This window comes from Desmodus rotundus, chromosome 9 (genome assembly GCF_022682495.2).
Source record: "Desmodus rotundus isolate HL8 chromosome 9, HLdesRot8A.1, whole genome shotgun sequence".
NCBI classification, from domain to species: domain Eukaryota; kingdom Metazoa; phylum Chordata; class Mammalia; order Chiroptera; family Phyllostomidae; genus Desmodus; species Desmodus rotundus.
Genome location: NC_071395.1, coordinates 112,406,040 through 112,433,819, shown reverse-complemented (window position 1 = coordinate 112,433,819; position 27,780 = coordinate 112,406,040). Strand labels below are relative to the sequence as shown.

Here is a 27,780-nt window from a genome sequence, read left to right as displayed (position 1 = left end):
CAACCACTGGACAGAGCAGGCACCAGCCCAGGTGAGGAGGAAGCCCAGCGCCTCTGTGAGCATTCCACGTGGAGAAGCAGGAGCCCCCCAGGCCCAGGTCTCCCTCGGGGGAGCAGGTGCACCCTGGGAACAGGCGCTGCCTTTGCAAAGGGAAGACTTGCCTAAGTGCGACTGGGAACATTGAGATTTGACTTGGTTTAAACTGGTGGGTGGCTGGAAAGAAATTCCTGCAGTGCTGGCCTATGCATTTCTCGTCATCCGTTCATTCTCTGAGGGTAGATGTGGCTTTCACGACACAGAGACCCTATGCCCCTGGGACACACACGAAATCCCAGCCTCTCCCCCAGGGGCAGGCCTGGGAGGCGCAGGCCGGGCTGCCTCCTAGAGGGAGTGCCTGGGGGCGTCCAGCTTGCTGGCCACCGTCTGCCTGAGCTTGAGCAGGGCCTCCCGGAACTGGGGGTGCTCCTCCTGCATGAGGTCGAGGATGGTGCCGATGGCGGCCAGCCGGTTGTCCAGGCGCTGACGCTCCCCCAGCAGCGACTGCTTGGAGCGGAACAGAAACACGTACCTGCCGTCCCTCACAGCCTGCAGGTGCTTCAGACGTGTCTGCAGGGTCACGAGCTCAGAGAGGTTCTTGGGTGGGACAAGAGACCCCGTGTCAGGCCAGGAAAGTTTAGAGAGGACGTTCACCAGCCCCCCAGATTCGAAAAAATGACACGGAGCAGAGCCGCACAGGAAAGGGACCGCAGGAGGCATGAGTCCCCATGTCTAGGGGACAAGGCTGGGGTAGAGCCTTCCTCCATCATCCGAGGGGCAGGTGACCGGCTGTGTGGCAGGGCTGGTGGCAGACGCTTCCCTCTATCATCTCCCCGTCCCAGTCGACCAGCCCCAAAGTCCCCAGTCCTGCCTGACCCTCTTCCACTCACACCATCCAGTCTCCCAGGCAACCCCGCTGAGATGACTCTGAAATTCAGTGCGCACCCCGAGTGCCGCCCACTGGCCCCAAGGTGGGCGGCAGCCCTGTCTGCGGGTTGCCGTCCTCCCTACCTACTGCAGGGCCTCAAAGAGGCCTCCCGTGTGCACCTGCCACCCTCTGTTCCTCCCTCAACCTCAGAGCCTGCGGTCCTGCTGACATGTTCCCCTCAGCCCTGCACCTGCCCAGCGTCTTCCCGCCGCCCCTAGAGAAAAGCCCAAAGTCACCATCGTGGTCCTCGCTTCCCTGAAGTCCAGCCTGTGGCCTCTGGTGCTCGGGGCAATCGGGAGCTCCAGCTTGGTCCACTGCCCCCTCTGCCTGCAGCGGCTGGCTCCCTTGCCTCCTTCAGCCTGACTCCAATGCCCTGCCCTCCAAGCCCCCTACCTAAAAGTGCGATTCCACCCCACACCGTCTCTGTTTATTTTTCTCCATTGCATTTGCCACCTCTAACACCTGATGGCTTTTCTCTGACTCTGTTGACCACCTGTCCTCCAGCCCCCAGAATGCAACCTTGGGGAGAGTGGCTTCTGTCTTTTCTGTCCCGCTTGGCATCCCTGGCTCCCAGGGCTGTGCCCGGACCACAGCGGGAGCCTAATGTGTGTGGGACAGACGGAGGGTCACCAAGCACTTGGCAGTGCCACCAACAGGCGGGCTCAGCTGGTCGGCAGGAGGCCGGGCCCACGGCCCAGGGACTGCTGCTCGGTAGGGAGACCCCGCAGCCTGGGCTCTCGTGGCCCTGGGGGCCCGGGGCCTGTCTACCTGTCGCTTGAGGGTGGTGAGCTTCTCTAGGCTGGCTTCGAGTTCCTCGGTCTGCGTCTGCATGGTGGACAGCTGCTTCTGCTTCTCCACAAGAGAGTCACTCATGCACTTTTGGGTTTCTTCCAGCTCCAGGATGTTGTTGCTGCATACCTCGGTGGCCTAGGGGACAGATGGGATCATCCTGGGGTCCTGTGTCCTGGCTGGCCAGCAGAGGGGAGCCAGGCTCTGGCGAGCCTTCTATACACCACGTGGAGGATCCCCAGAGGGAGCAAAGCCAGCCCCACCCCTCGGGGTCTGTGACCCAGGCAATGTGGGGGGTGAGTCCCGGCTAAGCCCATGCTGCAGACCGCTCCCCAGAGGCCAGTGACGCCCGCCAGTGAGGCTGGTGACTCATGCAGACCCGGAGGGAGGGGGACAGGTGGACACCAGCCTGTGGACCGGCCGTCCTCAGCAGGCTTCCTACTTTGTGAAGGTCCCTGATCTTCCGTCGCAGCTCTGTCTGCTTGTGGTGGAAGTCCGTCCGGGTGAGCAGCTTCCTGTCCCTCTTGCTCTGTCCCTCAGCCTGGGTGGCGATGGTCTCCCTGCGGGTGACGGCCAGCTCCATGTCTCGGATCATCCTCTCCTGTCGCTTCAGCAGCTGCCTGTGCTTGACCTGCGTACATGAGGCCGGGGCAGGGGCAGGTGGGAGGCTGGCCACCACCCCACACCCGCCGGGACCAGCGGGGAGACAGCAAGGGCAATGCCCCCAGAGGACAAGGGGTCCGGACACCCCATCCACTGGACAGAGTCATGTTAGGGTCAGCGTGGAGAATGAAAGGACAGGGTGACCCTGGGGGGCGGTCAGAGACCGGGGTGGGGGGCAGTCAGGCCACTGGAGGACCGCAGGCAGCCCAGGGCTGGACCAGAAGAAAGACATTAGCCCGACCCCTGGCGGAGTCTGCTGAGTCTGTAGTTTGGGTCATCGGACTGTCCCAGGGTCCCCTTCTCCATTAGGACAGACACGCCGTGGTCAGTGGGACCTGGGGACGGGGCAGCGGTGAGAGGCCAATGAAGGACCAGGAGGGAACTTTCGGGAATGGCACACGGGTCTCGATCTCGGTGACGGGCACACATGCGCACACACGTATCAAACTCATCGAGCGTTTGAAATAAGCACCAGTCAGTGTGTGTAAGCCAGGCCTCGGCACAGTCGGTTTAGAACTAAAAACCGGTGACCAGGCAAGAGCTCCTGAGCTCAGAATGGTGCGGGAGACCTGGACCACAGAGTGACAAGCCTTGTTGAAGTGATCGTCATGAGAGAACAGAGAGCGAGGGGGAGGTCAGGTCACACGGGGGCGGGGGGGGGGGGGGCACTGCGGTCACCGTGGTGCCCAGGTCACTGAGCAAGGGCTACTGGCAACGCCGGCTCCCAGCTGTGCGGAAAGGGAGATGGAGCTCAGCCAGAATTAATTCCCGGCGGGTTCAAGACCTGAACCTGTGCCAACAATGGAAACGAGCGTGGGACGTACTTGTGTAACTTTCTCCCAGGGGGGACCTCCTTGAGCGACACGGGAAACCTGGAAGCCTCGCAGAGAGAGACTGACACCACTTGCCGAGGGGCGGGGACCCCGCACAAGCTGGAAGGACCCACAGTGCCGACAGCCCTTGGAAGGGATATCGAAGATGGGGTTTGTGCCCCAAAAGGAGGGCTGAGGAGATCCTGACAACTGCTCAGAGACGAGAAACGAGCCCACCGGGAAACGAATGAAACACCGACACACACACCCGGTGAGCCAGCAACCCAAGTCCATGCAACCCGAGAAACCTCTCCTCACAGCGGGCCGTCGAGTGGAACAGAGACCGCCCTGGCTGGTGTGGCTCCGTGGGTTGGTGTTGTCCCAAAAACCAAAGGGTTGCCGGTTCCATTCCCCGTCAGGGCACATGCCTGGGTTGCGGGACAGGTCCCCAGTAGGGGGCGCTGGAGAGGCAACCACATGATGTTTCTCTCACTCTCTTTCTCCTTTCCTTCCCCTCTCTCTAAAAATAATAAAATCTTTTTAAAAAATTAAAAGGTTAGTCAACTTAAGACACCCTCAACTGCCCAGGCTGAAGGGACACAGGGATTCTCGAGTACGTTTGGGGGAAAATAACCTGTCAGACTCGAGTTCGGCCAGAAAGTGACACATTCTTTGACCCTGGAACCCTACTTTTGGGACTCCAGCCTACAGAAAGCAAACGAAGGGAAACCAGGCCCCTTATCCACGGTTTCTGGTCCTGAGGTTTCAGCTAGTCGTGCTCAGCCAGGCGCCGACACTGTTACACGGAAAATTCCAGAAAGAAACATTTCGTAGGTTTTAAATGGGCCCATTCCGACCACCCAGATGCGAATGCCCCTTCGTCCCCCGTCTCCACGCTGGGGACGCTCCCTGCCCAGCAGTCACTTTGGCAGCCGCCCAGGTCACCCGATCAACGGTCGAGTCCAAGTGCCGGCGTTCCAGTCCCCCTGGTGCCACCTAATCATACCGGCCCCCAAGTGCAAAAGCAGTGACGCTGGCAGTTGAGATGCACCAGAGAGAAGCCGGAAAGTGCTTTCCCGGAGAGAAAGGCTCGTGTGTATAGGGAAAAACACAGCGCAGAGGAGGCTGGGTACTGCGGTCGGGCGGCCCAGACGTGGGGGCTGATGGAAGGACATCATTGTAACATTGTTTATAGTGACGGAACAGCAAACTGGAAACAATCCCACTTTTCATCAACCTGGGATTGTTTCCCTAAGTCCCATGCGGGCGGTACATTCTGTATCTGTTACAGAGGGGCTTGGTGCCCACACCCACACCGCTCCTTCAACAGGACTTGCCGATTTATACGGACGAATCCTCTTTTTTGTTCAGGAAAAAGCAAACAGCCAATAGGAGGGAGGGCGGCGGCAGCCTGTCCGTGTGTCCATCCGAGCTGTGCTGCAGCGTCGGAACTGCTGAGGCCACAGACTCGGCTTCTGTGGTCTGAAGAGCCAATTAAATGGCGTGTTTTTTTCTTTTTGTGAGGCATCCATCCAGAGCATGTGTGTCTGGCCGGTGCCCCTCTGAGCTCCCCAGCCAGTGGGCTGGTTATTAAAAACAGCCAGTGAGACTGAGGTCCCATCTACTTTCCGGAGCTACTCCTGGCTGTGTCCTTCCAGCCCCGGCCTTCGGCTCAGTGACAGCTGGTGATGTCATCACTGGCCTCTTTAAGGTCATGAAAGCAGGCGGCGAAAGGCAACAGGGGGGAGTGGCCCTGTGCCGAGTGCCCCCGGGGACATCGGGGGGTGGGCTCTTCGAGCCCTTGTACCCAGCGGGACTCTCTCTGGGCCAACAGTGGGGTACACCTGCCTAGTGGGCCGTGAGGCCAGGGCCACACCTGCGTTTTCAGACACCCGAGTGCACAGATGGCACCGAGGATGAGAGAGCAGCTGGGGACACCCCGTCATGTGGCTGTTGAGTCCCTGTTACCCTATAACCAGTTCAGGGCGGGAAGGACAGACGCTGAGGTGAGGCTGGCGCCCCCAGGGCCCCACGCACCCGCACCCACCTGCATCCTGTGGATCTCGGCCCTCATGGCACGGATCTCTGCCTGGCCTGTCTCCGAACTCACCGAGGCACGCATCTCTTTGGCCAGCTGGATTTTTTTCTCCCAAAGCATGATCTGGTGTCTGGGGAAGGAGACGAGGCCGTGTGAGGGCCCGAGGGTCTCAGGAGCTTTCTTCCTGAAGCTTCCCTGAGCTCCAGCTCTAAGGCTTCCCTCCGCCCCCAGGAGCCCTGCTGGGGGGCTGGAGGTCAGGCCTGGGCAGAGGCGGGCGCAGTGCTGCGCCCTGGGGCCAGCTGGGCAGGAGGGCCCATGTCTGCGAGTGCGTGCAGTCACTCTGGGAGACCCTCCGAGTAACCCTAACCCTAACCCTCGAGGGACCGGTGGCAAATTTCCCTACCCAGGCACAGCGAAGGGCGCGCCTGGTAAATAAGAACCACGTTCACCCATTCTGGGACCAGGCCCCGACATCCTCTCTCCAGTTCCTGCCGGCCCACCCAACCCAGGCCAAGGGGCTGTGCCTCCCTGGGGACCGGAGAGGGGCCGGAGCCGGGAGGCTTCCCTCCCTGGAGGCAGGGGGTGTGTTTACCATCCCACTGCTCCCTGCCTTCCCCCTCCTCTCCTCTCCCTGCCCCTGGAGCCACTGTCCCCAGAGTGCTCGGGGACGACAGGCAGCCTGCTGCTCCCACCTCGTTCTCCTGAACGGGAGCCTACCAATGGCCTCTCCCCTCTGCAGCACCCAGGGTGGGGTGGGGGGCAGGTGGGGCTCCCAGGCTGGCCAAGGCAGGGGCAGAGGGGGGCATCTGGTTTGCAGGGGCCATGGGGGCCGAGCATGGCAAGTGGGATCTGGACCCACAACACTGTCACGGCCCAGACCAGCTGCCAGCCGGCCTCTGCCGCCCGAATGTGGAGGCCCGGCCACCGTGGCTGCAGTGCGCCTGGCCGCGAGTGTAAAACACACAGCCGGGGGCCCCGGGCGGGCACAGGACGGAGTGTGAAACTCAGACCCCAGCGTCCATCAGTGAGGCTTACGGACACGCAGCCAGCCCTTGCTCACGGCGTGTCCATGGCTGCGCGTGAGCTGTGACCGGAGAGTCCCGTGGCTTCCACAGAGACCATAGGGCTCCCAAAGCCGAAAACAGGCACTGCCTGGCTCTTCCCGGAAGAGCTTTGCCAGCCCTCGAAATAGACAAACTTGTGGCCTAAAGAGACAGAGAAAGAGAGAGAGACAGACACAGAGACACAGAGACCCAGAGAGAGTGGAACGGGTAACCTCAGGAGGAGCCGAGGACAGCGACCACAGAGACAGAAGTTGACATTAAGAAGTAGAAGCCCTGGAGAGGCTATTGAAATGTTAGCATGGGTGGCTTTATGACCTGGCATCATAAAAATAATGTAATTAAAAAAAACTTCATCTCAACGAAACCTGCTCTATTTTCAGCGATACCTGGTCCAGCAAGAGAACTGCCTCCTGGGGCAGCGGACCAGAACCCGGCAGTACCGGCCAGCTGTGTCTGGGGTCAGCCCGCCCTGGGGGGGGAGCGTTTCCGTGGGCAGCAGACCCAGCCGGGGCCCTGCAGGGGTGGGGAGGGCAGGCTGGGCGCCCGGAGGGGCACTCACTCGGCCTCCACCAGGCTGTTCAGGATGGACGCCTTCTCCTCCGTGAGCTGGTCCAGCCGCTCCTGCATTTGGATGGTCTCCCGCTCTGCGGCCTGCGTGGGGCAGGGCGGGGACAGCCGTGTGGTGGACGCAGGGGCCCTCCGGTCGGCCCGTGCCCTCGGGGGCGGCAGGGACCGACCTTGAGCGCGTGCACGAACTCGTTCTCGGCCTCCAGGTTGTCTTGCTGCAGGTCCGCCGAGCTGCTCCGGTTCTTGCTCAGCAGCACGTTGAGCTTCCGCAGGTCGTTGTCCAGGTCTTTCAGGTGCCGCTCGATGTCCTTCTGCTCCTTCTTCTCCTGGTCGATCTTGTCTATGGCAGAGAGCGGGGACCAGGGAGCAGCCGGGGGTCAGGTCCCGAGAACTGGTGAGCAGACCCGAGTCTCCCCACAGCTCACCTCCCACCCCACTGTCCTCTGGGCACCCCCTCCCCAATCACGTCCCTCCAGGGCCAGGGGAGAGGGACAGGGTCCCTTCTGGCTGCTTGGTTTCCAAAGCCTGTCCCTTCCAGGATCTGGAAGGACCCAGGCACAGCGACCGGCAGGTGGGGACATGACGGAGGAGGACACACAGGTCCCAGGCGTGGCGGGACACGTGGGGACCCCGCCCCTGTCCACAGTGCCCCCCCCAGCTCAGTGGCTACAGGTGGGAAACAACTGCCCTAGTCGCCAACAGGTGGGCTTGGGGCCCGTGTCAGGGCAAGCAGGTGGCAGCACAGCTCAGGGGCAAGGGGCCCTGACCACCGGGCAGCATCTACAGGGGCCGTGTGGCCGGGCTGACCTGAGAGGATCCTGGGTCAGAAACCAGATGGGGCCAAAGGGACCAGGATGCCTCAGCAGGTGGCCACGCGGGGGATGGCGCTCAGGAGGGATGCCTGCCCCTCCCCGGACACCCTGGCACGTGGCAGAGCCCTAGGATTTAGACACAGCCTGGGGAAAGACAAGGACCGGGGGGGGGGGGGGGGAATTGGGACAGTTTTCTAAGCTTAGCTTTAGCTGCAAAGGAAGAAGGATTCTCTTCCTGAAGCCCGAGCTGGGGGCCTGAGGTGTCACTGATCTCCCTGGGCAGGGGACCGGCCCGGGGACCTGCAGCGTGTTGGCAATTTCAGCTGAGCCACCCTGTCTTGGGTGGGAGGGCGCCCCTCCAGGGACTGTCTCTGGCAGCACCCCGAAGGCCGGCGCTTAACAAATTCAGTGCATTTTCCCAATCGTCCACCACCGTGAGTGTGAGCCGCCTGCCAGTCAGGCTGCCGTGGGCCGGGCCACGGCCACACTCCCAACCTGTGCTGTGAGCGCCGCTGATCTGCCTCTGAGGCTTCGTGAAAACCGGTGGTGCCCGCCGGGCGGCCCCCCCATGCCCCAGACAGGACCGTCTCCCTGGGCCGCAGAGTCACCAGGCGCCAAGCGTGAGGCCCTCACTCTCTATGCGCAGCTTCTTCTGCTCCAGGATGCGGACCTCCTTCCGGAACAGGTGCAGGGAGGCCAGCTGCTCCTCACGCTCCTGCGTGGCCTTGACCATGTCCTGCTGCAGCCGCAGCCAGCTGGTCTGGGCCCGCGTCACCTCCGCGCCCTGCTCGTCCAGCTGCCTGCTCAGCCTCTTTGCCTCCAGCTCCAGGGGCCCCAGCTCTTCCCCCTGAGAGGAGATTTGCCAAAAGGCAAAAGGAGACTCCACGTTGGCCAAGGTCCACTTTCTGCGGGGGCCGGACCCCGGGGACCCTGCGCCCATACCAGGGCCCCGTCTACATGCTCCTGACCCGCTTCGGGAGACACTGGTCCCCACTGCTGGCTGGGCCCCACTGTGCCACAGCCGTGTGGGGCTAGGGGCAGGGTGGGCGGGGCCTTGCTCACCTGATGGGACTTGGCAAATCGTCTTTTCCCAGCAGACTGTCCCACTCAGGGACTTTTTTCCCTTAGAATCCACCGGGTGTGGCTTGGAGAGAGCCCTTGGGGGCTCGGGGCTGACCTGAGAGCTCGCTGCTCGCCCAGCACTGGGGCTCGAGGCCCAAGTTGGGGTCCTCAGGTCGGAGCACCTGGGAAACCTATCCGACTTCCAGCCTCAAACCTAGACTGGACAGAGCCACACCTGTCCATTCACCACAATGCAGGGGCAAGTGGCCCAGCCCCCAACACCTGAAATAGTCCCTCTCTGGCCCCAGACAGGGAAGGCTGCCGGCCCTGCCTCAGAGCCTCCCTCACCGGTGCTGCTCCCCGTGAGGGACAGATTCCACGTGGTTCATTTCTAACCGTGAGACGTTCACGAAATGGCCAGGTGCACCTAGCAGCCCCCCGGGCCCCCAGCCCCGGGCCCAGGCCGTACCCCCAGCTCAGAGAGCATCTGCTCCAGCTCCTTGCTGAGCGTGTTGATCAGGCCTTGCTTCCGCTCAATCAGGGTCGTGCGCCGGCAGATCTCGCTCTTGCTGTTGCTGATGAGGTCGTTCACTGTCTTCACCTCCCCGTCCAGCTCGGCCAGTGCCGCCCGGTGCATCTCCAGCCGGCAGGTGGTGTTTGTGAAGTCCAGCGTGGCCTGGGCGATGTCGCCATCAATTTTGGAAAGATGCGTCACCTGAATTAGCAGGAGGAAACAGGTCTGAACGTTTGATTCCCCGGGAGGCTCCAGCGAGCCGGCGGGCCTGCCGTTTCCCAGCCGCCTGTCTGCGTTTCACATCATCGTCGCCACCACCGGGACGGCAGGAAGCTCTGGTCCCCGGCCCCTGCCTATAGCTCGCGACAAAGAAAGGTGACGTTATCGCTTCTTCTTCTTAAACAGACAATAACACGCGTGGCGTGGAAGTGAGTGACCGCAGATGAGGAAGTCGCTCCTCACGCTGCCACGGGGTCGCCCACACCACTACCTGGAACCTGTCCGTCCTTTCCGTCCTTCTATATAAAGCAGGGTCACGCTCCATACACAGGTTTGTTTAATCCTCACGGATTAAAAAAAGTTATTGAGTTTAGAGAGAGTGAGGCGGAGAGAAACACTGATGTGTGAGTGAAACATCTATCAATTGCCTCCTGATGCGCCCCTACCAAGGATCGAACCCACAACCTAGGTATCTGCCCTGACCGGGAATCGAACCCACAGCCTTTTGGTGTCTGGGATGACACTCCAACCCACTGAGCCACCTGACCAGGATGTGAGCCACTTTTTGATTTGATAAGTCTTGTCTTCTATTCTTGTCACACCATTTCTGATGGCTGTGCCACGCCCTGGTCGTTGTGTGTAGTCTAGGGAGGGAGTCACAGCTGCGGTGGCCCGCCTCTGTCCATTCGCCAGTGTTAGGGGACAGCCCCGCCACTGCGGTCGGCGTGCTTCGGCGGAGGAAACCGCAGTGCCAGGCCTCTCTGCGCCAGCAGGCTGACGTTGACGTTCCCACTCTCAATAATGGCAGACACTCAGCTTCCGGTTCGTACATGTGGGGCAGATGTCCCCACCTTTTACCGAAGGGCTGGACACAGTCCTGCAAAAACGGGTCCCACGGTGGGGCGCTGCCCAGCATCCAGTCAGAGAGGCATGTGACCCGGGTTACACCCCGGGTTAAAGTAAGGGGCGGGGCCGCGGCCCGTGGAAGAGTGGCCTGGGGGCACCGCAGGGCCCACCCGCTGTCCTGAAGCTCTGACCAGCCCACCCCACCTCCTCCGTGGGCTCTCAGAAGACAGATGCACTCGGGTCCCCTCCTGTGACACGGGGTTTATCACAAATTAAAGGCATTTGTGAGAGTTGGGCATGGAGGCGGCTCACTTGGGAATAGGTCCTTTTCCAGGTAGGTGGCTCTGCCCCCCTCCCGCCCCCCACCCACCTGGGCTCCTCCCCTGGACCCCAGCGGGCTCCACCCCACAGGTACTGTCTGACCAGCCACCGTGGGTGACTTTCCAGGACACTCAACACTCCTAGGTTTTAAAGCCAGGCCCTGCCACCTGCAGCAGAAGCTTCCAGCATCTCCAGTCACCAGCGCCCTGCAGTGCCACCTGGGCCCTCCTGCCCTCTCAGCTCGGCCTCCGCCACCGTCCCTTTCTTTACAAGATCGTCCGTGATCACCAGGCCACTCTGGGGTCTTCACAGGGCCCCACCTTCCCCTCTGCCCTGGTGCTCAGCACCCAGACACCAGCCACAACTCCCCCGGCACCCTGCTCCACTCCCAGGCTGTTCTCCCCAATGAGTCACCCAGCCTCGCGGACATCAGTACAGCTCCTGAATGAACTGCCCAGACCCCACCACTGACCGGTGCCTACCTTCCCTCTGGACCCCAGCCCCAGGCAATTCCGTCCACCCACAGCCTCTGTTCCTGACCCCAGACTTGCCCCACCCCACCAGCCACCAGCACCCCCCCCTCCCGTGTGTGTGGGGGGGTCTGAGCAAACTCTTTACTGCCCTCTTCTGGATATTGATGGTAGTACATGCATGAGCTTCGTGGGCAGCTGGAGGGCAGGGGAGGGCAGGGGAGGGGGGGCCCTGGGGACTGGCTTCAGAGGTGCAGCAGCCAGGCCAGACAGGTGGCTTCACACCCACCACACTCCTTAGCCCCTGCAGCGCACCCAAGGGCCCCCGTGTTTGCTCCCAGCTGTGGTCTTGCCCCTAATTCCCAGTGAAGGGCCTGGGCAGAACTCCCACCAGGACATCCCAAGGAGATCCAGCTTTTCACAGGCTCCATTCAGGCCCCGTGTCCCCCATGTCCTCAGCACAGCCAGGACAGCTGCCCCCCTCCCAGGTGTCCGGGGGCGGTGAGGCGGCTACAGGCAGCCACCAGGTAGCTGGGGGCCCTGCCCCACCCCCAGGACAGGGAGCCCCACCAGCTGGCCTGTGGGTCGTCATGACAACAGTGATATCCAGGGGCGCTGCCTCGGGCCTCCCCAGACGTTGTGCTCAAATTCTGTGAACGGTTAGAGCCGACCCTCTGACACCTGTGGGGGTCTCGTGCCCGGGGAAGAGGGTGCCAGCGACGCCCAGGGTCCCGCAGGGGCCGTGCACCGACCCCCCGGGACCTTCACCTAGGATCCCCCACATGCCACCCACAAAGGGCCTGGGCTGGAGGCGCACAGGCGGAACCTTCCAGAGAGGTCAAGACACACCGGCGTGTGTTCCTGGTTCATGCGGCGGCCACTCTGCGGACCTCTGGAGGGGACCCACCTGTCCCCCTGAGACCCAAGTGGTCTGGGGCAGGCCCTGCTGTGCAGGCTGCAGTGGCCTCCGTGGGGCCCTCCAGGGGGTGGCCCGCAGAGGCAGGGCCTCCAGCAGGGTCCAGCACTGGAACAGGCGAAGGAGAAACAATTTGAGCAAAGAACTGCTTTTCCAAGGAGGCTGGGACCTGGGGCCATAGTGCAGGGTGAGTCAAAGCCCCGGGGGATGGAGAGAGAGCTCATGGCAGGTGGGGGGCATCCCTCAGGCCAGGAAGGAAGGCCGCACCCCCTCAGGAACCCCAGGCCGACTGCGACAAGGCAGAGGCTTGGAGGTTCTGAGATCCGTTTAACATGCTCCTACCCTCGGACCCAGGGTTCGGGCCACAGAGCTGCCCCCTTGGACAGTGGGCGAGGGCTGAGAGCCAGCTGGCCCTGCCAGCGTCTCAGCCCCTGACACCTGGAGTGGGCCCTCCGCGCCTCCCAGAGAGCGGTGATGAGATGCAGCGGTACCAACGCGGGACTGCAGGGTCTCCAAGAGTGCGTGTTAAAAACGGCGTGTTACATATGGTCAATGAGGTAGAATAGAACACCACGGACAGAGGGAAAAGCTCGACTCCGCCCTTCCGTGCCCATTTCCGGGGAATGAGTGGAAGTGGGTCCGAACGGCTTAACCAGCGGCGGCACTCGTGAGGCCCTGTGCAAGCTTCCGTGTTGGTGTGTGGCAGCGAGTGTGTGTGTGCGCAGGTGTGCGCACGTGCGCGTCCGTGTGTCTTTCCGGGCGTGCGTGTATTTGGGTGCCCGAGTAGGAGGGGGTGTGTTTAGAGACACTCCAGAAGGAAATGGGCCCACATTCTAGAAGGACTACCCCAGGAGAGCTCTCGCCTCATTTTCCTCCTGCTGCCTTTCCGCCTTTCCAGGTTTTCTCGAATAAAAACGCGTTGCTTTCACGGCTACAAAAAGTGAAAAGTGAGGCGACACGTCGAGGCCCCTGCCCACGGGGTTTGTGCTGTGTGTGCCTGTTGGGTCTGTGGGACACGCCCCAACCCCGCTGTCCCCGGGGGACACCCCCTGTCGTGACAGCAGTGGCGGGGGAAGGGCACGCACCAGGTTGGTCTTCTCCTTCTGCAGCTTCAGGATGAGTTGGTGGAAGTACTTGGTCATCTTGTTGGAGGTCACCTGCTCCTGCAGCTTCTCCAGGATGCAGGTGTCCAGCTTCCTCCGCAGGTCCAGCTCCTGCCGGATGGTCTGGTGGGCCACCTGCAGCTCAGCCGTGGCTGCCGCGTGCTCCGTGTGGGCCCGGCCCAGCGCGTCCTCCGTGTCCTGCAGCACCAGCCGGTAGGTGTTGACCTGGCCCTGCAGCACCTCCTGCCTGGTCAGGCACTGCGCGGTCAGCTTCTGCATCAGGGCCGCCCCCGTCTCCGCCCGGTGCAGGAGGCCCGCCAGCCGCTCGTTCTTCTCCTCCTCCCGCACGATGGACTTCTTGTAGGCTTCCACCTCGCTGTCCAGGGACTTCAGCTGATGCCGGCACTCGCTGCCAAAACGAGAGCAAAGCCAGCGTGTCAGTCATGCCAGGCCCTGGGGCTCGCGGCCATGCCTGCCCAGGAGGCAGCAGTGAGGGCAGAGACAGAAACCGATGGTTTGCACAGCAGCTGAGCCTTGACTGCTGCTTGCCGACACTGTGGTAGAACTGCCACCCACTTGGAGCCCGCGCCCAAAATGTGTTTAAGATTACACGGTGGGGGAGGGAGGGAAGGAAGCTGGCACACAGAGGCCTGTCTCCTGTCGAGGTCACACCTGCAGTCCTGCCAGGTGAGTGTTGTCCCAGTTTGTTTTTCAAGATTTTGTTTATTTATTTATCTTTAGATAGAGGGAGAGGGAGAGGAACATCAATGTGTGGTTGCTTCTCCAGCGCCCCCTACTGGGGACCTGGCCTGAAACCCAGGCATGTGCCCTGACTGGGAATTGAACTGGCCACCCTTTGGTTCGCAGGCCGGTGCTCAATCCACTGAGCCATACCAGCCAGTTTTAAAGATGTGAACACTGAAGGGACAGCGGCTCACCCTGCCCCCGCAGTGGCTGTCACCTCAAATTCTACTGCTCCCACTCAGCAGCTAGCCGTGGAAATATCTGTGACTAACGTCAAGTTAAGGAGGACAAGCCCTGCATGGCGGAATTTGACCCTTCGTTTGCAGGGGAGACTTTTTTCCTTCTCACTGGGAGCTGCCTGCTTCCCACCCGCCTCCCTCCACGGCCCTTGAGCCCAACACCGAGCATCCCTGTCACAAGAGGGGAGAGACAGCAGCACTTTAAAATCCTGTAGCTGGTTTTTCAAACGTCCTGTGATGTGATCACTTGTCCTGGATGAAAATAATAAAGAAAAAAACCCACACACCCTTTAAAAACACTTCCTCGAGCCCTGGCTGGTGTGGCTCCGTAGACTGGGCACCAGCCTGCAGACTGAAAAGGTTGCAGGTTCAATTCCTGGTCTGGGCACACGCCTGGGTTGCAGGCTGGATCCCCAGTTGGGGGCGCACTAGAGGCAACCAGTCGATGCATCTCTTGTGCACGATTCTCTCCCTTCTTTTTCCCTTCCTCCCCCTTCTCTAAAAATACATAAAATCTTAAAAATAAAAAAGACCACAAGAGCAAAATCACGGCATTTTAAAAAAAGAAAAACTTCCTTGATTGGTGGCTACCGACAGAAAAACGATGAAACAAGATCTGGTGGGCCAGGACTGTGCGCTGGGCTATCTGAGGATGAGGAGGGGACCTGCCTCGGGGCCCAGATGGGACACGGGGCACCACTGGAGCAGTCCCGGCCCCCTCGAAGCGGCCCTGTGTCCGGGGACACATTTCCAGTGGGTGCTCTCCCTAGGAACAGCCGGGAGACGAGGCTGGGTGGGGGGTTGGCGGGGGTGGGTGATGCTCCAGGTTAGGTTCTGGAGGCACCAAGGGCTGGACAATGGTGCAGGGGGCACAGAGGAGCCATCTGCGGTTTGTTCCCTTCTTAGTAAGTCTTTCTCGTGCCTCAGTCCTCTGCCAGGCTCTGGGACGGCACCAGCAGTGGGACCAGGTGGAAGCCATGCAGGTGAGCGGCACACCATGGGGTGTCACATCTGGGTCCCCATCGCCTGGGTGGTTTGGGGAATTAAGGCTCAGAGCACTGCCCCCCACCCCGGCCCCCCACCAAAGTAACAGAGCAGGGGCCTCTTCCTCCCCTGAGGGGGGAGATTAAACAGGATTCCGGCTGGAACGCAGCCTGGGACTAAACAATCAGGGAGGATGGGGTTTCCGCACACAGGTGGCGAGGCCTCTGATCAAAGGGACACCTTATCTCCCGCAGATAAACACCTCTTTCTCTTCTTCCTCCACATCTCCTTAATCCTCCCAGGAAATCTGAGCAGGAAAGCCTGGCTGCTCTGAGGCCAGGGGAAGTTTCAAAGGACTTAAGAAACGCTGAAATCTTGGTGAACAATGAGGGAGCTTTCAGGGCGGAAGCAGGGCTGCAGGTGCCTCCTCGGTCCCAGGAGGCCTGCTCACCTGGGACCAGGCGGGCCCACCACTGCTCGATGACAGCCCGGTCCCTCGCCGCTGTGAGCCCCGCCCCCCGCCCCGGGAGTGCCTCGAGAGGCTCTGCGGGCGCCATACCTGAGCACTTCCTGGATGGTCCGGTGAGCCTCGTCCCGGCGCTTCATGCCCACCAGGCAGGCAGTCCACTGCTGTAGGACCCGCCTCTTCTCCATGCCGATGGCGTCGATCTCCGCACAGGCCTGCGGCCGAGAGGGGACGCTGTGCCCACACGCCAGGCTCGGAGCCCTGAACCGCCCGCATCCTCTCCCTTCCCCGCCACCCCCACTTTTCTTTCTCTTGCTCCAGCAAGAGGACCAAACGTGAAATGAGACGGGGCTGTACAGACTCCTCGGAGCCCCACCTGAGCCTTTCTTCGGGGCCCTGTGGGATCAACACCAGGGAAAGAGGAGGAGGGGGCCAACCTGGGGGGACGCCTGCTGCCAGCCAGACCCCGCACGGGGGTTGGGCCTTGGAGCCCAGGTGCAGGCTAGGCTGCAAAGACCTTGGCCGAAGCCATTCTTTAAGTAGTTTAAACACCCTCCTCACTTAAAAAAAAAGAAATGTGGCCCCAGCCAGGTAGCTCGGTGGGTTAGAGCGTCGTCCCGATGCACCAGAGTTTCAGGTTCGATCCCTGGTCAGGGCACATGCAAGAACCAACCAATGAATGCACCAATAAACAGAACAACAAAAATCGAAGTTTCTCTCTCCTCCCTCTGTCTCTCTCTCTCTAAAATGAAGAAAAAAATGAAGAAAAAAAATTTTAAAGTGTGTTGGTTCTATACAGTAAGCAAAAAGAAAGTGACACCACCTACGAGCCCCCCGTAGAGTTTGCCGCATCTGATTCCCGGCGCTGTCTCCCCCACGCGCGTGCCTGCGTGTAACCATCTTCTCCATGCCGGCCCTCAATCAGCATATGGTGAGTGGGGTTCCACATCAGCAAATGTTCACCGCCAACCCTGAACGACCCGGAGCTCGGGGACCTGACCCCTGGCACGGGCGACGTCTGGCGTGCCCGGGTCTTCCTGCCTTGTTCCTGCTGGGCAGCTGTTCCCTTCCAGAGTCTCCTTCCCCAGTCACACTTGGGAAGCCCACTCCGGCCCAGGAGTTTAGAAATAGTTTTCTTTTCTTTTCCTCTGGTACATTTTCCCCATTTAAATTCTTGATCCCATCTGGAATTTATTTCAGTGTCTGGTATGAGGAAAAAGTCTAATTTTTTCCCCCCAAATGATTAACCACATGGCCCGACACCACGGGGTACGTAACTCACTCATTCTCCATAATTTACAGTCCCCGGCATTTTCAGAGACCCGTGCGCCCCAGCCCAGGGCCGAGTGATGTTGGTCTCCGGGGCGATGCCGGGGGCACCCACCGTCCTGGTGTGCCCAGCACGCTACGGTTGTGGCCTAGCAAGTCCCACGTCTCAAGGAACCCCGCCGTGGGGCTGAAACCGGGGCGGTCAGTCACCCTTCTCAAACCTTCCCTTCCAAAACAAGTCTTGGCTGGTCTTCCATGGTTATTTTCCGGATAAACTACAGAATTGCTTTCCTGCCTAAAAGCCGTATTTTCTGAGATTCTGACGGGAACACATCTGGACTAAGTTTATTTCCAGGCTGGGAGGGAGGCAGCTCTCCCGTGGGCCTGGGCCCTTACCCTCCCTTCAGTGACGGTGGCCTGTCCCTCCCTGTGTCCCGGCACACGCAGATGCTGATGGCGAGCTGCAGGAGAAGAGAGTCCTGGCAGCTTTGGTCTCTAGTGTGTCCCGATTGGAATTGGGTGCCGCACTGGGTCTGCCCCTCACCCCACACGGAGTGGAGACGCAGGCGCTGCCCCGGCCTGAGCTTGCCGGGGAGGTTTCCGTCCACCCCGAGGAGCCGCACCGCGGCCACGACACAAAGCGCCAGCTCCCGGGAGGAATATCACTGCACGGCCTCGGTCAGCCGGTACCTGCTTCGTCCCCGCAGGGCCGGCCCGACACTCTGAGATGCTGAGAGGGCCCAGAGCCCAGTCATTCATTCAGCAGGCACGTGGGCAGGGTGACCCACGAGGGTGCTTCCGCAGCTGAGCAGGCGGGGGTCGCTCTTACCTCGCTCACGGCCTTCCGGAGCAGCTGCGTGTCCTCGGCCTGGGCAACGTACTGGGCCTCGAACAGGGCGACTTGTTCCTCCAGCTGGTTGGCCCGGGCGGTGAGTCGGTCCACGTGCAGGTCCTGGGGGACGACACCACGTGTAGGCCACTCGGGGCCCGACCCCCGACCCGAGGGGGTGACCCCGAGGCTGGCCACGGCCGGTCCGGGCTGCGGTATTCACGCGAGGGGCGCAGCGAGGTGCCACGGTCTGGAGAGCGGGAGGGCTGGGGCGGGCGCCTGAGCCTCGGCCTCGCCGTGCACCGCACCTGCTGCTTCTTGCCCAGCTCGGCCCGCGCCCGCTCCACTTCCGCCTTCTTCACGACTTGGGTCATCACGAGGATGTCGCCCTGCACGTCCTGGTCGACGTTCTGCATGTAGAAGACGTTCAGAGCCAGGTTCTCCATCTCGGCGTGCAAAGCCGCCACTGCGGAGAGAGCGGCGTAAGGGCCCGCTGCCCTGTTCCTCCCCCGAACTGCCTGCTCCGGTCGCCGGCCGGGCGTCTGCCGGGACGTCCGACTTCCACTGGCGGGCTTCGAACGGCTCTTTGTGGGAGGGCGGGGAGGGTGGGCAGATTTTTAAGTGGCTGCTGCAACCTTTGACCCCAGCGTCCCTCCTGTGAATGAATCCATTCCAGGAGTGACCCTCGCGTGGCAGAAGGAAAACCTTCAGGTGGGCCTGACTGAAGCAGGCGAGTCTTTTTAAAGCAGAGCGTTTCCTCCGGCTGGAGAAAAGCAGAGGAGGAAGGGAGAGTGATTCTCAGGGTCCAGGGGATGCCACTGGGGGGCGGGGGGCGCCAGTTCTGCCTTGCACTGCGCTCATTTCCTGTTCCTCCCTCGGCCAGCAGGGGCGCCGGTGGGCGTCCTCCACTCCCCCAGCTTTCTCACAGTAATTTCTCCAGGGCGGAGAGCAGAGCTAAGCTCCCTGGTTAGTTCCTGCTACATACTTACCAAGGCCTGTCCTTCTGCCCCAGCCCAGGGTGCACAGTGGGCTTCATGCAACACCCCGCAGCACCCACCCAGAAAAGATCTTCCCTTTCCTTTAACGGATGGATATAACAGATTAAACTAGTACTAGTTTCCTGTTTTCAATTTTTTCCAGAAATAAGCCCTTCTTGGCCGAGGGGCATTTTTAACACATCATTGAGCTTAATCTTCTGTTGCTGAACCGTATTCGATATATCGGCTAGTGCTTCTCCTCTCCAGGACTTTGACACCTCCTATGTGGGTCGGCTTCACACTTTCGTGTCGCGGCGCGGCCACGCGGCGCGGGCTTTCGCAGCAGGGTCACCTTGAGCTTTGTGAAGCAGCCGGGAGGCAGCTGCCCAGCTCCCTGCCCACGGAGGGCAGAGTGACCCAGCAAGTGCTGCACTCTCCCTCTTTGCTTTTGGGATTTAGGGACGTCACCAGCTCTGGCTGGGCGTGTTCACCGTCTCTGCCACCTGCGAGGCCCTCCTGCGTCTTTGCCTCGGAACTCTGAAACTCTAGTCTCCCTTGCGTTCCCGCGAATGTTTTCCTCTGAGGTCACTGGCTAGCGCCCCTGATCTTCCCGAATGCCTCTCTTAGGACTATTACATTCCCAGATCTGCTGACCTTTTATCTTTCTCAAAACGCCCATCGCTTCGGGCGTTTGCCCTGAACTTGGGGGAGAATTCCTCAAACCGGCTTTTCCGTTTCCGTGTTCAGTTTCCACAGCACTGATTTGAATACTTAACGCCTGGCTGACGATTATTCTTAAATTCCAAGCATCCTTTTCTCCAGCACTTCGGTCTCATTTGACGGACCAGCTGCCCAGAGCAGCGACTGGCCCGGGCAGGAGGCTGCTCTGTCTGACCAGCCCAGGCTGCCCCCGAGGACTCACACTTTGACTGGATGGTTTCAGTGGCTGCTGGGCTTCACCTCCCTCCCAGGTGAGGCAGGCAGCCATGGACCTTTATTCAGCAGCAAAGCTCCCTGTTGACCAAAGGGACCCAGTGGCCGCGCCAGCAGGCAGGGCCAGGGATGGAGAACCGACGCTGTTAGCCAGGTGCTGGGTGGGACGGCCTCCGCCTCTGCTGCCTGGTCACCTCCAGAAAGGACCCAGAGTCGGTGGAGATGCTTAGATCTTTCCAGAAGCCCACCCACACTTGGAGCCTCTGCTGAGGGGCGCTGGTGGGCGCTCCCTGAGGTGTGCGGCAGGGAGGGCTCGCCCACTTTCAGGTGGCTGTCACACCTGGAGGACTGACACAGCTCTTTGTTGCTTTAGTGGGAAAGTCCTGTTCTTCCCTTTCGGGGATTTTCGGCCACGTTGGTGGCAATTGGTGCCCGATAAGTGGGCACTGGCGGGACCAATGTCAGGAAGCCTCTTGGCTGTCCTCAGGGCCCACTGGGCTTCTTTCCGGCCACGGCTGAGACGGATGCGCCATTCGGTTCTCTTCCTGATTCTTTTAGGTCATTTCCTCCGTCACGATGGAAATCCCGAGTTGTTAAAGTTGGAAACGTAAAAAAGCACCACGACTAAAATAAGGTGCAGAGAGTCGAAGAGTTCACTGCTCCCTGTGACCCTGCAGGACCCCTGCACGACCCCTGTGCTGTGCAGGGTGTCGCTGTAGTAGGGACAGAGCGTGTGGGGGTCCTGATCCTGCCGTCTCATCTCGTCCAAAGCCGCCCGGCCTCCCTACGTCAGCGGCTGCCTCCCTGGCTGCAGGCCCGCGGCTTGTTCAAGCCCTTGCACCCTGTGGACTTCACCTAACCCCTCACACCTGCCTATGTTCTGCGCCCTGCGGTCCCACGCTTCCCAGCCTCCTGGACTCGCCCACCTTGGAGCTCTGCCGCCCAGCAGCCTCTCCCGCTTTTCCCTCTGAGTGCCCTGAGGAGCAGGCACCCCAGGTGGCTGCTTCCTAAGTAGGTGCCTTCTCAGACGTTTATGCAACCCTTTTCCAAAAAGGCTGGGCACCCTCCAGGACACGCTTTTCTCCATGTTCTGTGACGGCCCGTCAGGGGGACCCTCAGGGGCGCGACGGCACATGGGGATGCCCAAAGGGGTTGCAATGGGAGGTGGGGAGCCCTCGGGGACACGAGGAGAGCCGGAGCCGCTTACGCTTTCGGTGCTCCTCGTTGGTGGTCTCGCAGGTCCTGGTGTAGAGGGCGCGTGCCTGCTTCAGCTCCTCCTCCCGCTGCTGGCGGGCGCACGCCACGATGGAGTGGCGGTCGTGGCTCTTCTCCAGCTGCATCTGCAGGCGTGCCAGGTGCTGCTGGACCCCGTAGAGATCCACCCCCAGCTCCTGCCGCTGAGCTCGGCTTCGCTTGGCAGCCATGCCCTGCGGCAGAGAGAGGAACAGGGGGTCAGGGGGACATGGGCACCGGGCGGGCGGCAGGTGGGACGGCGTGTACGCACCAGATCTCGAACCTCCAGCGACAGCTTCTCTATCTGGCGGTGAAGGTAGCTCTTCAGGGCGGCCTGGAATCTTAGCATCAGGGGCTACAAGGGCAGAGCACACGCGTCAGTCTCCCTGCCCCTCTGCACCTCAGCCCCAGGTGTCCTCCCTGGGGTGTGGGGGTGCGGCAGGAATGACCTCCGTGCTGGGCGCTCACTAGTCTGGCCCGGATTCTTACTCCGGAAGCCAGAGGTCCCATTGCAGGCACTGCAGACCTGAGTGTGTGTTTTGGCAAAAGCACAGGGCAGGTTGGGCCGGGGTCCCGTGGAGGCCCAGGTCAGAGGGGGCCAGCCCCAGCCCTCCTGCAGGACCGGAGCAGGGCTTTGCAGATGGGTTCTTCCAGTCAGGTTTTGCCTTCCCTGCCTGCCCAAGACACCCACGCGGTGAGGAATGACGGGGCCCCGAGTGCCAGCAGAGCGGCGGTTGAGAAAAACCGATTTGGGGTGTATGGGCCTAAAAGGGGAATGTGCTTTCCAAGCAGCAGGCCGGAACCATGCAGAATAACTGCTCTGTGACCAGGCGACGCGGGGCCCAGTGTTGGGGTGACAGGTTGGCCCGTGGAGGCGGAGGGCAGAGAGAGGCCTAAGTTCGGTAAGTCCCTCCTCACCTACGCAGGACCGGGCAAGGTTCCCTTACGTGGCTTGGGTCCAAGACCACCAGCGGGGACGTGTCTTCCTCGGCCTCGTCGCTCCTCTCGGACTCCATTCGCTCCACGCGTCCTTCCTCGGAGGGGCCGAACTGCTGGGTCCTGTCCAGGAAGGAGGTTGGGGACCCTTCCGGGGGGCGGGCATCGGGCTCCTCTGGAGGGGACAGCAAAGGACATGGAGGAGGCCATAGAGACAGCTGTAAGACAAAGCTGATTTCCAACCTCGGGCACGTGAGGGGACTTAGAAAAAAGGTTCCAGTGGGTGGGGTCTAGAGTTCTGTTCGCAGGTTCTTCTTGCTCCTGAACCTCCGTCCACCGATTCGCCATGCTCCGCAGAAATGGTCACATAAATAGTGGACAGAGAGCTGGCTTCTCACTGATGGGGCACCCCCGGCCCCGAAGGGGCAGGGAGGTGGCTTATCTTGAGGGCAGGGGCCGTGGTACCTGGCTCGTGGCCCAAGGGCCCCTCCGGGGGCAGGGACAGCTCGCCCAAGGATGTGGTGCTGCTCCATTGGCTCAGCCTCAGGGGGTGCCGGGCCCCCACCGCGGGGCCCTCCCATCGGAGTTCCTCGTCCGATGTTTTCTAGAGCGAGAACAGCCAGGCCCACATCTGTGAGTGCGCGGTCAGACAGGGAAGCCACCGGGTTCCATTCACCGCAGTGCCCACAATTCAACAGGATCGGGAAAGGAAGAGAGAACCGTTTGGACACAAAGATTATTCGGCTCACCCTGAATAATAGGTGTGGCTCAGCCGGTTGGAACATCACTCGGCAAAACAAAAGACTGCTGGTTTGATTCCCGGTCAGGGCACAGGCCTGCATTGTGGGTTCAGTTTCCAGTCGGGGTGCACAGCAGAGGCAACTGACCGATGTTTCTCTCCCTCCCGTTCTCCCTCCCTTCCCTTCTCTCAAAAAATAAATAAATAAAATCTTTTTTTTTTTTTTTAAGAGTATTTGGCTTTTGCAAATGGTCGGAATGGCCCTTGTCTACCCCGCCCCCTCCCCCAGCCCCGACCTGGGGTCCGGGCGGGTGTGTCTCTGCCCGTCTAGGTCTGTGAATGCAGAGGAACAGCTGTGCTGGGTGAGGCTCCTTCCCCGCAGACGCCGATCCCCGGGGACCGGGCAGCATCTCCCAGCATCCTCCTTACGAACGCGCCCTGGGAAGCCTCGGCCCCACCCTGGTCTCCCAAGAGGGGTCTTTCCTTTCTTTCAAACCATTCACATTGGGAGCATTTTGATAAGACAATGTTTTCCCTCGAGAAAGCCGCCTGGCTCCGTTTTCGTTTTACAAGGGACTCGCGATTTTACCGTTGGCAATAATTCTTGCTGATGATCACCGGGTGAATATTAGTAACCACCACCCTGGGAAGGAGACACCTGCAGGCGAAGCGGCCCCACGGAAGCGAAAGACCTCGCCCGCGTTCACACAGCCACCCAAGGGCAAGTTCCAGGTCGGGCTGTCTCGACCCCCAGCAACTTCTCTTTGTAGCTGAGCTTCCTCAGATGCTGTGGACTCTGGAAATGATGTCTGAGGCACCCAGAGGCTCAGTGACATCCATGGGGACCCCGAGTGAAATGCCCGCCTCTGGGGTGTCCAGAAAGGGTCCCCTAACGAGCAGTCAGTGAGGCACCCCTGCACACCGCTGGACGCAGTGGCTCACATGTCAACAATTCCTTTTTTGTTTTAAAGAGAGAGGGGAAGGGAGGGAGAAAGAGAGAAACACCCACGTGTGGTTGCCTCTCCAGCGCCCCCTACTGGGGACCTGGCCGGCAACCCCGGCGCATGCCCTGACTGGGAATGGAACCGGCGACCCTTTGGTTGGCAGGCTGGCACTCAATCCACTGAGTCACACCAGCCAGGGCCACAATTCCTCTCTCTTCTAGAGAACTGGCACCAGGCAGGAGGAAAGACACAGGGTCTGTTTCTGCTTTTCTGGTTGGTCACATTTGGAAACCGTTTCCCAGTGAATTTTCTAGAAACTAGCCCCGAGGATGGAAATTGGGTTTACAGCTCCGCAGGCCAACCTACACTTCAAGTCTCCTGGTCATCTTAGCAGGCGGAGACGCTTTGCTCTGCGGTCAGATTCTTAGAAGTGGTCTCGACCGTGTATGTGCCATTGATAATAATAAAGCCTAATGAGGGCCCATCAAATATCCAGTCACGTCTTTCTCCAAAGTTGTGGACTCAGGTTCCACGGGGCGGGGAGCTATCGTTGCTTCGTGGGTCAGGAGGGCAGCCCGGGAGCAAAAGTGACCGTCTGCCATCACAGCTGCGTGGCGCTGGGCGGGGCAGGTCCTCCGCCCCTGCCTGCCCACCTGTGCCGTGAGGATGATGACGTGAGGGTGACACTGTGCCCGCTCCACAGGGCTGCTGTCGGACTCACCAAGACAGCACATGCCAAGGACGCAGCGGTGTCCACCACGGTCAGTGTCGGAGAGATGGGACGTGCCTCTCCCCGCCCCGCCCAGCCCTTGCTCCCCTCTCAGAGCTCACCCAACAGGGGAGACCACCTGAGGCAGGGTGTGGGCCTGTGCGGGGTGAGGAGGTGGGGCACAGAGGTTATCCTGTGGGGGTGAGCACCACAGCGATGCATGTGTCCGGAGCGCTTCGCGGCCACACCTGCCAGACGGTCCCCACGCTGGAGGGTGCAGGTGAAGGGCACCACCCTGGTCACGGAGCATCTCACTGGACTGGAAGCTCAGAGACCACAAACCCGGACACCGCCACCCCCCCGCCCCGCCCTGTGGAGGGCGCCCACCCTTGGCATTGAGACACCTGCCAGGCAATTTCTAACTCTAACAGGGATCGCAATGGGGATTTGAAGTGCGCCCCGAGTTCCCCACACAGGGTGACAAACAACAGGGGCAGCAAGAGCTGCATGAAACAGATCGCAGCGACTCACCGGGGTGCTGGCCCTGTGCCCAGGGGCACCCCTGCCGGATAGCTCCCAGGAGCCTTTGGCACGCTGCGAGGCGGTGCCACCTTCTCTGAGTCCTGCCGGAGGGAAGGACTCTCCGTCCTCGAGACTGGCTCCCCTGCTTGCCCTTTCAGACGAGGGCGAGGGGTCATCTTCCTCCTTGGCCACGTCCCCGGGACTGGCGTCCGAATACATCTGGTCTGAAGAGCTGACTCTGCCCTCGGGGGACATGGTCTCTCCTTGGGACTCCAATTCCTCTTCCGTTTCCTCTTCCTCCTGGGTTTCCACTTCCTCATCGGGGGTGACTCCCCCATCAGATGTGACTTCCCCCTCGGGTGCGACTTCTCCATCAGATGTGACTTCCTCCTCAGGTGCGACTTCCTCTTTGGGTGCGACTTCCCCATCAGATGTGACTTCCCCCGCGGGTGTGACCTCTCCTCCAGGTGTGACCTCCCTCTCAGAAAGCTCTGTAGCATCAAGGGCTTCTCCATTTTCCGGGTCGCCGCTCTGCTCCGCTGTCGATGCCTGCAGCCACGTGGCAGAGGGAAACATCAGGGAGCAAAGTTACATGGGGTCTGGTGAGGTTTTATTCTTTTTTTATTTTTATTATGTTTTATTGATTACGCTATCATACTTGTCCCGATTCCCCCCCTTTGGAGGTTTTATCGCGGTGTAATTACACCGATGTAGAAGCTCCGCCCACACGCTTCTGGGCATCGCTTGGACATGATTTCGTGCTCACTCCTCTGTGCTTTTTTGCTGCTGCTGTTCGTTGCAGGGAGCAACTTCTGACCAGCGTGGGGTTCTCTAAGAGCAGGGTGCGCCCGCGGCCCGCCGGGCCCCAACACTTCGCAATGCCCGGAAGGGAACCGTGGTTCTTGGCACGGGAACTGAGTCCGTTCTTGGGTGGGGTGCACCGTTCTGGAGCATCCCCTAAACGTCTCCAATTCCCAGTAAACACTTGCCCTGAACAACTCGTCCCTCGGGGAACTTTACCCTGTCGCCTCCGGTGTCCTGGTCCTCCGCTCCAGGAGTCGAGTCTCCCTCCAGGTGGGACCTGGTGGCAGAAAGACCTCATAATCGCTTCGCACACTAGAGGGCTCTTTCCCGGGGGCCTTCCTCGCCTTGGGGACTTCCGTGTGTCTGGGTGGTGACTTGCGGGTGCTACTGTTTGTCACCAGCCCCAACACTGGACGGTGCCGGTCAGGGCGTGGGAGGGCAACCCCAGGCGGCTCCGTGGGTGAAAGAATGAAAAGCGCAACTATTGAAACATTAGCAGCGCGAGCAGGTCCAGGAAAGCCACCTGGAATTCCCTGTGTCGGCCACAGAACTGCGGCAGAGAGCAACGAAGGACACGGAGGAAAAAGGACAACTACCCTGAACTCTGGGCTGGGTAGGATGAGAATATCCTGATTTACAGGCTTAAAATTATTATTATTTTTAATTCACAATACAAGCTCATTATCTTTTTTAAGTCAAGCTAAAGCAGACACGGGCGTGTGACACGGGTGATAAAAATCCCCCGGGGACTCGTCCTCTCGAATAACCAGTGGTGCCGGCGAGGGATCGGAGCGCGCGTACCTTCCCGGGTTTTCCCAGGAATTCAAACCCTCCCTGAGCTGGAGACCACTCTGTGGCGCCGTTTGGCGTTCGGGCTTTTCATTTACTGTAGCCCGGCCTGCCTTCCACGTCGGTGCTCCTAGCCCGGGCCCACTCTCTTTCTTTCTTTTTCCTTCTTTTGATGGAACAATACAGAAACGTCCCAGGTTAAGGGCGAATTCTTTCACAGGGCGTCTCTGCTTCCAAACAAAGCGTAAGAGCAGGGACCAGGCGGCAAGACCCTTCCCGGACAACCTGTGCTCTGGTCGCTCCCCGCGCCCGGGGGAACCCCGAGCCCGGGGAGGGGGCAGGGTCGCTCTTCCAAGGGGGCAGGGAGGCTGGGCTGGGCTGGGCTCCCGCCCCCGGGGTCACCGCAGCGGCGGCCCCCGAGGACCCCCACCCCGTACAGCCGCCTGCGCGCGGCTCCGGCTCCGCAGCAGAGGCCGCCCGGCGTGGGGTTGCCATGGTTACTGCTGGGCGTCCGGGTTTTCGCGAGTGGGGCGTCTGGGGCCAGGGGAGAGAGAGCGGATGCGGGAGAGGACAAAGGGCCGTGAGGAGGGAGAAGGGGCGCGCAGGGGGCGGGATGGTCGGGCGGGGGTGGCGGGCACGGCGCAGAGAGTGGGGACGGAAGGGGCAAAGGCGGGAAGAGAGGGAAGGGGCGCCCCGGGGGCTACGGGGCGCTATGGAAAGGGGGAGCCGTGGGGGCTTCTCCGAGAACGCAGCCTCTGGTCCCCGCTTACCCGCCGGCCCCGGCGCCCGGCTCCGCCATCTCCCGTTGCTGGGCGACGCCGTCAACATCCGGCGGGCTGAGACCCCGCGCGCGCAGCAGGTGGCCGGGGCGCGCGGCCGGGGTGCGGTTTCCGCGCGCGGGAGACACAGGCTCCCTGATGAGCAGACGTGTCCGAGCTTCAGCACGGACCCTCCACCGCTGCCCGCCGTCCGAGCGCTACCCCACCGCGCTGAGTTGCTGTAAAGCGACAACCGCGTCAACGTGCGTCCAGCCCGGAAACTCCGATGCCCCAGGAGACCGCGCGGGGTGCCCTCCGGGACCCGGGGCCGCTCGGTGCCCCAGGGTGGCCGGCGAAGGTGGAGACGCGAGGAGCCCTGGAGCCGACTGCACCTTCGGGGGCTCCGGGAACCCCAGCCTGGAGCCCGCCCACCCTTCTCCAGACCTGGGGGTCTCGGCGCCCCCTCCGCAGGGTTCCTGCGAAGGATTCTCGGAGGCGGGGGTACCCAGTGGCCTGCTGCCGGGTGTCGTCCCCTTCCTAACCCCCACATACAAAATAAAACATTCAGAGGGCCGGATGTCGAGGGCAAGGGCGCACGTGGAATGTCCCAGCGACCCCGCCTTCACTCTGGGGGGCTCGCGGCTCGCGTAGGGGGCAGAGTCCAGCGCCTGGGACCTGGGCAGGCGGCGAGGCCTGGAATCCAGGGGACTAGGGCCTGGGACCTGGAGCCACAAGGCTAAGGCAA

General features: G+C 61.1%; 1 protein-coding gene across 2 annotated transcripts; it reads right to left on the bottom strand.

Moving 5' to 3' along the window:
• Nucleotides 1-28: 28 nt before the first annotated feature.
• CCDC40 (coiled-coil domain 40 molecular ruler complex subunit) lies at nt 29-27,780 on the bottom strand. Of its 2 annotated transcripts, none has more exons than XM_053912044.2 (20): nt 27,048-27,780; nt 25,705-25,765; nt 25,080-25,233; nt 24,694-25,043; nt 22,236-22,374; nt 21,782-21,945; nt 21,106-21,189; nt 20,809-21,028; nt 18,000-18,157; nt 17,692-17,814; nt 15,687-15,808; nt 13,143-13,569; nt 9,241-9,486; nt 8,343-8,556; nt 7,068-7,237; nt 6,890-6,981; nt 5,276-5,396; nt 2,196-2,384; nt 1,733-1,891; nt 29-633 (listed from the first exon to the last, which is right to left on the bottom strand). In XM_053912044.2, exons 1-20 carry the CDS (start codon nt 27,074-27,076, stop codon nt 382-384), a joined length of 3,474 nt encoding a protein of 1,157 aa, XP_053768019.1. In that variant the 5' UTR covers nt 27,077-27,780; the 3' UTR covers nt 29-381. The 2 variants fall into 2 exon arrangements, with proteins under 2 accessions (XP_053768019.1, XP_053768018.1); XM_053912043.2 differs by having other exon boundaries at nt 24,694-25,233; nt 27,048-27,274; nt 27,588-27,780.

Coding starts and splice junctions, on each gene's coding strand:
- CCDC40 (XM_053912043.2), bottom strand. CDS start 27,076: ATGGCGGAGCCGGGCGCCGGGGCCGGCGG. Junction 9,487..13,142: donor AGAAGGAGAAGACCAACCTG/GTGCGTGCCCTT, acceptor CTGCTAATTCAG/GTGACGCATCTTTCCAAAAT. Junction 5,397..6,889: donor AACAGCCTGGTGGAGGCCGA/GTGAGTGCCCCT, acceptor CTCCTTCCCCAG/ACACCAGATCATGCTTTGGG.